This window comes from Merops nubicus, unplaced genomic scaffold (genome assembly GCF_000691845.1).
Source record: "Merops nubicus isolate BGI_N331 unplaced genomic scaffold, ASM69184v1 scaffold2604, whole genome shotgun sequence".
Taxonomy (NCBI): Eukaryota; Metazoa; Chordata; class Aves; order Coraciiformes; family Meropidae; genus Merops; species Merops nubicus.
Window position 1 is genome coordinate 7,052 of NW_008602072.1, and position 10,597 is coordinate 17,648.

General features: G+C 43.5%; 1 protein-coding gene across 1 annotated transcript; it reads right to left on the minus strand.

Moving 5' to 3' along the window:
* Positions 1 to 1,051: 1,051 nt before the first annotated feature.
* Positions 1,052 to 8,537, minus strand: LOC103770917 (elongation of very long chain fatty acids protein 4-like). Its single transcript, XM_008938194.1, has 7 exons — positions 8,480 to 8,537; positions 7,180 to 7,367; positions 5,910 to 5,990; positions 4,837 to 4,893; positions 3,512 to 3,626; positions 2,591 to 2,718; positions 1,052 to 1,222 (listed from the first exon to the last, which is right to left on the minus strand). The coding sequence occupies exons 1-7, from the start codon at positions 8,535 to 8,537 to the stop codon at positions 1,052 to 1,054; spliced, it is 798 nt and encodes a 265-aa protein (XP_008936442.1).
* Positions 8,538 to 10,597: the final 2,060 nt, after the last annotated feature.

The window sequence follows — 10,597 nt, forward strand, 5'->3', positions numbered from 1 at the left end:
AGGAGAAATAAAAAGAAGACAGTGAGAAAATGTAAAGTCAGTGGAGCTATACAGCTTTGCAGTAGCTAATGAACTGACTTTATACATTCTGAATTAATACTTGCACAATTAGGTAGTGGAGGTGGTTGCTTATGGTGGTGTAAAACTTTCTATATTTGATGAGAAGCAAAATATTAAATAATACTATTAATAACAAATTGGAGGGGAGAAAAAAGGTCATGAATAGGCAACCTCAACCTATTCTTTCTATGAAAAAACATGGTATCTCTAAAAAGCAATTCTAAGTAGTCTTCATGCATTAAAAAGAAGTCCTCTATTGTTATGAGAGCAGCCAAAGGCAAATAAGCATTCTGGAAAATGGTACATGATGATTCTTACTGCATTAGTTTCTTACTTAGTCCTTCTTTAGCTTCAAAACAGCAAAGGAACAGAGGCACCTGTGCAGTTGGACAATGTAATCTCCAATTTCTTTCATGCTTATACTAAGTTAAACCATCAGGGTCGTATAGCTGTATATATGTCAGTCCTAGTGAGGGCTTTTTTAACAGGAAAGGCTGGGATGCAGTGTACAGGTGAGTGCATCCTGCAGGTCCAGTGAGTTCCTGGCTGCTGCTGATACCTGGACACTGCTTTCAAGGCTGGAGGCACCTGCCCCTACCTGATCTAGCATGATAAGATAAGATAGTCTTATGAAGGCAAAGAAACCCTCTGTTAGCCTAAGAAATGACACAAGGAGTCATGGCTGATACTACACCTTGCAAACTGAGCTAGCAGATGGAAGGGAAGGATGAGATCTTCTGGTGCTAATCTCACAAAGGCTTCTGTGCTGATGACTACTTGGCTTGGCTTTGCATCAACTTAATTAAGTGTTCTCCTCAATACCTTAATCCCTGAGTTTATGTCGTTCCTTTTTTCTTCCCAACTTGAGATATTTCAAGTCTGCAAACACAAACCTTGCACACACTCCCTGAATACATTTTCTTCATGCAGTTGTTGGAAGCAGCAGAGGATCTGCAAGTTGATCAGACTGTCCTCACTCTCCCCTTTGATTTTAAGGTAGCTTCTCCTGCTTTCCCCTAACGTAGGTCCGATAGTAGAAGTGTAGAAAGAGAGCAATGAGGCTGAGAATGTAGAGGAAGACCGCAGTGTTGAAGCCATCAGGGAACGGGCATTCTGTGAAGAGGTTGTAGGAAGAATGAGCAGCAATGGCTACAAACTGGCACTGGAAAAGGGTGGAAAAAAGAAGCAGCCAGATTAGGGAACCTACATGTGACATACCTCAATTGACCATCAGTGCCATCATCAAGAGCATCACAACATACTAGCAATGTTCTCAACCCAGAGTATCACCTGCTTGCCTCTCCTGACATGGCTGAAAACCTTCTCTTTCAAGCCTGACAGTGTTTTCCCAATAATGACAGGGTGTCATGTGCCCACCAAAGGCTGAGGCTTGCACACTGCTGCAGGGAGCAGGTTTGGAATCCAGCCTCTCCTCCCTAGGTGCAGACCACTGCTCTTGTGACACTTCTCTGCCATGGGACAGTAACAGACCTTGGGATATAGAAACTAAAGGTGGGAGACTCCTCTTCCCCAGTAGTAGTCAGAGTATTATACCCATAGTTATTTTGATTTGTATTTTAGCTTACAGAGAGGAACTAGAGATGCTACTTTTAGTCATTCAATCATTAATCCTTTTTAAAAAGTATTTTACTGAGTCACCTGTCTTAATAATAAAAACTGATAAAAATAATACCTGATTTCCTGTGCTATATTTTGCATTACAAATACCTTTTCATTTCATGCAATTCTTTCTTGTTCTGCTTGTGCCATTCAGGATAAATAAGAATTCTGGACCAGCCTTCAGTGTACCATTATTTCACACATATGTTAGCTTTTCTTCCTCTTCTCTGGTAACTGCATACTTTTTGTTTGCATAATGTCTCATTGCGTACACATGCTTAACTATAACTATTGTCCTTGTCTGGCACCTTGTTTTTATGCTACATCTTTGAAAAACCACAGGTTTGTTGGAATATGTCATCTCCTCAGAGATGAAGGAAAGAAAATTGAACGGGATTCTTTACAGAAAGGGTAAAATTCACATATTTTTCTTTAACCTGCCTCTGTTTTCCTGCAGTTAGACATATTTCTTCTTTTTGGAGAAATAAAATGAAGGCTATCCAGCCCTCTAACAAGAATCCAAATTTTCTCCAAGTTCCTGCCCCACATCTCTCAAAATCAAACTGTGTTTTCAGGGCTTCAGAGAGGAAAAGGCTGTCATATACAATAGAAAAGGGAGAAATCTAATTGTCAATTTTTCTTTCTCTTTCCCATTACAAAAGTCAGGGCTAATTTGTTGATACGGTCACTGAGGGCTTCTTATTAGTTTTCTGTGAGCACTATTTGGAGCAGGTTACCAATCAGTTCACCTCTCCTAGTGGTACCTGAGGACACCTAAGGACAATGGGGATTTCCATAAGCAGCAAACAAAGACCTGAGCCAGTCTCTGTCTGTCCCAGAGAGGCACAGACAGCAGGGGCCATCACACCTGACACACCAAGGGCAGAGACAAACAGATGGAACTAGTTACCAGCTGCATGATGGTTAGGTAACGCTTCCACCAGAGGTAACGGTGCATCTGTGGTCCCAGGCTGGCCAGGGCATAGTAGCCATACATGAAGATGTGTACAAAGGAGTTTAGCATCCCAATAAAGAAGGCTGAGGAGTAAAGAAATCAGGATAAACAAGACACACCAACCATTCAGGACTAAACCTGTGATGAGCTCACAGCTACTATTGATGATGCTTTCACAAGGCATCACATCAACCCTTTGAATGAAGCCTAAATCCAGACTCTGCCTAGGAAGCATGTCATATTCTCCCTTCCCCTATAGAGAGATGGCATATATTCATCACATATCTAGTGTCCAGAGACAGAGAAGAGCTTCAGAGGCAGAGGAGAGAATTCTTATCTTCTGACCCAAGCATTTCATACAATTCTGGTGTCAAGGCCCTGTAGTGAAAATGGCTTCCCAAAAAATGAATACCCCAGCAACTTGTACAGGGCTTACCTAGAGTGGCCTAGTATTCAGATGCTTCTTTTTTAGTGGAGTAAAAAGGAGAAGCAGTCTGGATACAGACCAGAAAGGGAGTGAGGACAAGGCTGGACACAGTCACAGCAGGAAACAAAGCCAGAACCTGGGCTGCTGCACCAGACCCAGATGGATGGGGAGTGAGGTAGCACAGCTCTGGGTGGAGATATACATAGACCTTGTACAGGGTGACACTGTTTCTGTCTGGACATAGTCTATTGGTACATTACCATTCTGAAGCAGTGAATATAGCAATCTAAATAGCCCAAAGAGATGAACAGATGGTATCAACTGAAACAAATTTTCCACACCTTTGGAACTAGGTGAGCTTCCTACCTACCTGTCAGCCCATCTGCCCTATTTATGCTATCTCCATGCCACAAGGAATAGTGAAGCACAAGGTGTCAAAGGCAGCATACCTTGTCCTCCAGGCACGTATTTGACCCCTGACCACCAGTTGAACAGCATAGTGCCATGATGGTACACATGCAGAAAAGTCACCTGTTCTTGTTTCTTGCGCAGAATAAAGAAAACCTGAAAGAAGCCAGACAAAGGAAAATCTGTTCAGACAGATTTTACACTAAAAAAGTGATAAAAACAGTTAATGATGATTCTGAACCTCTCAAACCCATTTTCTCTGCTGTTGATAAAAACTGGTGAAATTGAATATCTGCAACAGATCTTGTATTACCTGGAGTGAGAAGGACCTGGAAGGCAGAATTTCTTCCCCAAAACCTCAACTCATTTTTAGTTTTGGCAGATGAATACAGGGCAGGGCACTGTATTTCAGCATGCACCTGCACACACACATAACAAACAGTGAATCTGCTTTTCATGGACTCAGGACTGGCAAAATGCTGCTTTTGTTGCTGATGACAACAGAGAGAGGATTGATCAACCCAGTGGCAATTGGCCTAGGAGGGCTCCACATGCTGATTCACTTTTCAGACAGTTATATCCCAAAGAGGACTAGACTGTGAAGTCTTAGGCTAGGACACAGCTTACTCCTGCAGACCAAGCAGAGAAGTGGGATTCCCTTGTTAGTTCAGTCATTTAGTTAGTTCATTTATAATATAGGAGGAGACCTAATGACAAGCTATAAAATGGTACTATCTTCAGGTGAACTTTATGATTTCACATGGGACAAAAACCTTTAAGCTACAACTTTGGGATAATCTATGGCAGCAAAAATAGCAGGACAGATAACCATACATTTTCAGTTTCTCTACTGTCCAACTAATCATTATTATTCAACCAGACAGGCAATGGCAGATCCTGTCTGGCAGCTTTAATCAACTGGTAGCTAAGATTTCAGGGGACCATCTGGCAATAGCCAAGGTTAAAGCTTCTCCCCTAGCACTGTGGGGATGCCCACCCACAGGAAGCCTGCTGGGGAGTGAATGTGTGCAGCCACTGTGACAGAGACAGTCAAACTGGACAGCAGTTACTCTTTTCTGCTGGAACACAGCTTTCCAGGAAGCCTAGCAGCATGATATCTAAGAGTGGTGCTGGACTCTTTCAGACCACAGGTTGTTAAAAAGACAGCATGCTGAAGGTTTGCACACTTTAACAGTATCAGCCTCATTCCCACAAACAGGCAGAGAAGAACAGCATTTACTGAAAAGCATCAACCAGATCAATATAGGATCAACCCAGGACTTTAGCTTTTGGCACCTTGCCCTCTTCTGACAAGGGAGTGATTTATTTCCATCATCAGCTCTACTACAGAGCAAGCCCCCCTTACCGTATCAAGCAGCTCGATGACTTTGGAGAAGAAGAACCACCAACACACTCTTGCCATCTGCTGGGCAGCACAAAGAAACACTGTTAGACCTCAAAGCAAACTCACTGCTCAGTCTTGTGGGCTGAGATTTTTAATTACACACTACCTGAACACTGTCCACCTGGGACTGACACCAAAGAATTAAAACTAGGGGGGCCTTTTATGGCTGTTCTTTTTCTTTATTTGTTTGGGTTGGGGGGGGGTGTTAGTTTGTTTGTTTTGGGTGGTTTGGTGTTTTTGATGGATTGGGGTGGTTGTTTTGGTTATTTTTTTTGTTTGTTTGTTTGTTTTTGTTGCTGCTGTTCTAGAGAGAGGAAAGGCATTCAGGGTTGCTTTGGCTGAAATCACTGAAATTTTGCTAAATCACTTGCTCTCTGACAAGGCAAGGGTGTGCTGATCAGAAATTGTTTCTAGCCTGATGGCAAGTATCTGAAAAACTGAAAACATAATATCCCTGTTTGCATCCTTTCAAAGCCTGGTTACATCTGGAAGCAAAGCAGGAGAGCTCTGAATTCAAACAGAAAAAAACCCTCATGCAGCATTTTGGAAAGCTGAAGCTCGTGGGACCCAAACCTTCCTCTGCTGGCTAGACAATGAATAGCTTTAGCCAAAGCCCCTTGCTAAAAGAAATGTTGACAAGGATTTATGTCATGCAGAGTTGAGGATACAAAAATTGTGGGTTTTCCATTGATAGTGATCACCCAAAATCCTTATATACTCAAGGGCAAGAGCCACAGATATTTCAGAGGTAATTTGCAATATCTATGTTAGAGATCTATCTTCAGACTGTAGGATCACCCTCCCTCCAGTGATCAAAGAGAGAACTTAGATGGCTATGTTGTCTGAGATGATTAATTTGTAGAGAACTAAAGCACAGTGCAACTGCTGAAGCAGACAATTTAGTGACATAAGTTTACAAGCAACAAACTGGAGTAAAAACCTTCTTAGGCATGCAAATTCCTATTTATGAGCGAAACAATCTGCATACCCACGGGAGGAGCAGGGCCTAATGCAAGCTTTCTATAGAACTGTACCCTCATTCCTAGTTCACTTCGGCTGTAATCCACTGGCTGGCACAGGTAGCTGTAGTTGTCCAAGACTGAGGTCACCAGAAACTGAAACAGAAGAAAAGCAACAGAGATCCATTTCCTATTCAACTCCATCTGTTCCAAAAACATGTACATATCAATGCTAAGGTGATAGGGTCTCAATCTAGTACTCTCTGACAGAAAATCCATGTAATTTATACAGATGATCAAACAGTAAAAACCTAAACCAAAGTACTTCACATTCTTGTTGGAACCTGAAACTTTGGTCTGGGCTTATTTGTAACTCTTTATGTAATTACTGGGGTGCTCAGAAATGCTTCGGCAGGAATAATAAATTCTAGGCTTCAGAATCTCTCTGAGAAGACACTGTTTCCCCCTCTGCAAAGATCCCATACTGTTTTGTTTTGGATTGTTTCATTTGCCTATTAATTTGAAAGCAAATAACTAGACCAAGTAACCAATATAACTGAACAACCATCAAAGACAAACAATTTTCATACCTGTCCTCAGGTCAAGTAGTATTTGCTCAAAAAAAAAAAAAGGCAATTTGTTTTAACTAAATGTAATAATTGTGTTATAAACCAAAAGGGCAAATCAGTTGACATCAAAATATTTTTCAGACCTCTTTGGCCACGTTCCTTGAAGGGTTTTCAGTGGCTTACATAAACTAGGGAGAGGGTTGGAGAAAGGCTGATGCATTGAGAACAAGCAGCAAACATGGTTAGGCATACTCTCAGCAGCAGGAAGCTGCAGAGTGCCTGGCACTCTCAGAGAGGATGGTGTAAGTGTGGAAAAGCAGCTCTCATTCTCAGAGGTGGGTCTCTCACCAGCCAGGCCCAAGGGAAAAGGAGGAAGTTCCATGTCCTCTGTACACTCTGTGTATACCAGGGAGATGTCAACTTTCAACTCATTCATTCAGGAACCTTTCAGTGGTAATTCTATGAATGAAAGATTGAGAAATGGGAGGAAATGACGTATGCTTTAGAAATAACACCTTCAACAGGGCAATACTGCTCCTCTTATGGTCAAATGTAGACATAGAATCATTTAGGTTGAAAAAGACCTTTAAGATCTTCAAGTCTGACCATTAACCTACCTCTACCAAGTCCACTCCTAAACCATGTCCCTAAGCACAGTATCTACACAACTTTTAAATGCATACAGCTCCCGCTCCCTTCACCCAAAGCTGTTGAAGTGGCTCTGGCTTGCAAACACTTCCTGGATACTTACCTAGAAGCCAATCCTGCCTCCTCACCTCGTAAAACATGTAGCTTGACAATGCCATCATGGCCAAATTGTAGGTGATCAGCAGGCCTCGCAGCTTCAGCGGCTTCCGTTGACGCATGCAGATGGGCCCCAGCCCCACAACGAAGAGGTAGAGGGCAAAGAGAAGGGTGACTGGAAGTGGAGAGTGCACCAGGGGCCATGGGTCTGTCCTTGGATCTGCAAATCAAAACGAGCAGCCAAAGCTGGAACCTCACCAGCCTTCTGCAGCACAGGAGTGAAAGACCTTTCCTGCACTGAGATGGAGCCCCCACCACAGGCTGCAAGACTGTCCTACACCCAGGTGAAAGTAGTTCCAGACACAGGCAGCAGGGATGCACAGAACAAACCAAACAGTTCTCAGCTCTTCAGGAGGGTAAATATTTACAACTAAATAATAAAATCATTTCTATCACCAGTGCTATTTCCTTCCTGCCTCACAATGCTCAGGACATCTGAATTTTCACATCTCTTCATTTTTATATCCACTCATAGGGTGGACTCTCTTAAAAGTATGCCATTCCACTGAACAATGACAGAACACTTCTCCCTGCTAAAGCTGCTCTTCAGTCCCACAGCAAAATAAACTCAACAGATTCTCTGTCATACCACCTCCTCCTAATCCTGCCTCATCCCTGGCCCACAGAAATGAAGGATATATTATATCTGCAAAAGTGCCCCAGTTCCCATTCATGATTTCCTCTCCTATTGCCATTGTGGCCACTGCTGTGCTAATTCCCTCAGAATCTCCCTTTGCTTCCTGACCTGATGGTCCCAAGCCCCAGACTCCAGCCCTCCATCGAATTTTAGTCCTTGGTGCACTGGTGAGCCTATGGGCCTCAGGGTATTCTTTTATTTAAATGCCATCCCTATCCACCTGACTCTGCTAGTCCCCATCCCTTCTGAACCTCTCAATTTTCACTATGCCTTTTATGGGCTGTGTTAAGATTTCTTTGATATTCCACTTCTGGATTTAACAGTCTCTCAGAAGTCCTGAATCCCAGTTTAGACTTTCTCTTGAGTTGTACATTGAACAGAAAGCTGCTGAGAGTTCCCAGCTATGGGCAGGGGAAATTCCTCATCCCTTCAGTCCTTACTGTGATCTAGCTGGAGTATCCCTGAGATATATTTCAAGCCTTAAAGGAAATTTTTGACTGTGGAGAAGGAAAACTGAAAATCTGCCGAGTAAAAAAACTGTGGACTCATATGAGGATCATATTCCTTCTTGGTCTGTTCTTCATGATCATGCTATTTATGTGAAAATTCCTATTTAAGACAGCATCTCTACCTACCTCCACTTTCAAGGATCCAGTTGTAGAATTCCAGAGTTTTCTGCCAAGCTGAAGCCATCACAAGTTCTGGAAAGAAATTAAAATTAGCATTCCCAGGATCAGATTGACCACATTTGTCCTAGCCTTGACTGAGTCTTGAATAATGAGGCTCCTTAGACAAAGGCTCAGGACTACAGCTCATGACAAGAGAACAGTTAGCTCTCTGTAGAAACTGAAACTTTGGATCAGGATTAGTCATATTTTAAAAAGGAAGGAAGTTAACCTCCCTGTCATCATAGAAACATAGAATCACTTCTCTTGGAAAAGACTTTTAAGGTCATTGAGTCCAACCATTAACCCTGCTCTACGAAGTCCCCCTCTAAGCCATATCCCCAGGCACCACATCTACACAACTTCTGAGCACACCTGGGGATAGTGACTCAACCACCTCCCTGGGCAGCATGTTCCAATGTCTGACAACCCTTCCAAGGAAAAAATTCTTCCTAATGTCCAGTCTAAACCTCCCCTGCATCCAGCAGAGCCAGAAACTCTGGATACCATGTTGGGAAATCAATGGTAATGTTTTTTTCTAAAGCAGTGTAGGCACAGCGTTCACACAAGGACACGCACCATGTGGCATAACTGCATCCTTCTGCAGGTATGGTTGGGGATTCACAATGCTGGCAGGCAGTTTGGGATTAATCCTGTACCGCTGCAGCTCCAGAGACTTTAACTGAGCCATGTTGGTTATTTGACTTTCTGAGGCCCAGTTTATACATTAAGTTTATTTAGCTTTATCTATCCTATAATACATTAAAGTGAATACTCATATATAACATGATGCTCCTCCTATTCCTTTTTTTCCTTTAGCAGGGAGACTTTTTGAATGGCATTTGGAAATTCCCCTAGAAAACATTTTACTGCAGTTCCTTTCAACAGGTTATCTGTCCTAGTTCTCTCCATTAGCAAAGACATAGGAGAAGCTTCCTCCCAGTTTTGTCTCCTCCTGGTGCTGAGAAAAGTGCATTTTCCCCTTTGACTTCTCAGAGCCTGCTGAGTGTACGAGAGTCCCCATGCCTCCTTTGGATCTGTCCTCTCCTCTCCTGTGCCAAAGTACCTGCAGCACAGTAGTTTGTGCATTACATTGCAGGGAAAACTGTACCCTAATACAAGGACTCTCATATAAAGGTGTTTCAAGGAGACTTATGAATAGAAAGTTTCTCAATACCCAGACCACGTAGTTCTGCTGGAACTACAAATGCATCGAGCTTGCCTGGCACTGTTTGCCAACTGTACTTTTGACTTTGCACATCTGGATAAAATCTGTTAAAATTAACAAGGCTTTGGTGTATTCCCAGCTGTATACAGACTTCCTCTGGTGAAATGCAAGCAAACGTGCTGTAAGCACACCTCCCTGCCTGCAGATCTCACAGCCTGACAGGCAGCTGCACACACAGCACCCTGCCAGTGACACAAGAACAGTCGCACCAATTTCTCTGCTGCAGCCAAACCCCTGTTTGGTGTCTTTCTCTGACACGCACCCCAAGACCCTCAGCACAAGCATGCTTCATATGCATCCTAACACAGACACCCCCCCCTTGTAATGTGGGCAGCAGAGAGATTAGTCACTGAGTATCAGCTGGCTCAGAGCCAGCCCAGCCGGGATTTCATACGGTTACATGCCCTCAAACAATCCGTTTGCATTCCAGCTCACTCCACTTCCTTGGCTTCCCCCAAACCCTCAGCCTGTAATGAAAGGAAAAGCCCAGAAGGAGGAACAGACTTACCTCAGTACTGCAGCTGGCTTCACACCTCCTTTTCTTCAGGGGTCTCCTCAGCAGACAGACACTTTTCTTCTCACTCCGGGTGCAGGGTGCAGGCAGCAGGCAGCAAAAGCAAGAAGCTGCAAGAGCGTGTGCTCAGCCTTCTCCTCTTCAAGTGGGGCGAGTACATCGCCTGCTGGGGCTCACACAGGCCTGGTGGGTCTTCACACCTCTTAAGCAGGATTCAGGCTTTCCCAGTGGTACCCCCCGTGAAACCCCCGGGAGCTGCAGGCACCGTGGTGTTGTTGCTTAACTTTCCCAGAGGTTACATCACATACTCCTCCCCCTCCGGCTCTTGCCTCTCCCGCAAGATTTA

Coding starts and splice junctions, on each gene's coding strand:
- LOC103770917 (XM_008938194.1), bottom strand. CDS start 8,537: ATGGCTTCAGCTTGGCAGAAAACTCTGGAATTCTACAACTGGATCCTT. Junction 3,627..4,836: donor TCATCGAGCTGCTTGATACG/GTAAGGGGGGCT, acceptor GGCTTCTTTCAG/GTTTTCTTTATTCTGCGCAA. Junction 2,719..3,511: donor ATACGTGCCTGGAGGACAAG/GTATGCTGCCTT, acceptor TTTACTCCTCAG/CCTTCTTTATTGGGATGCTA.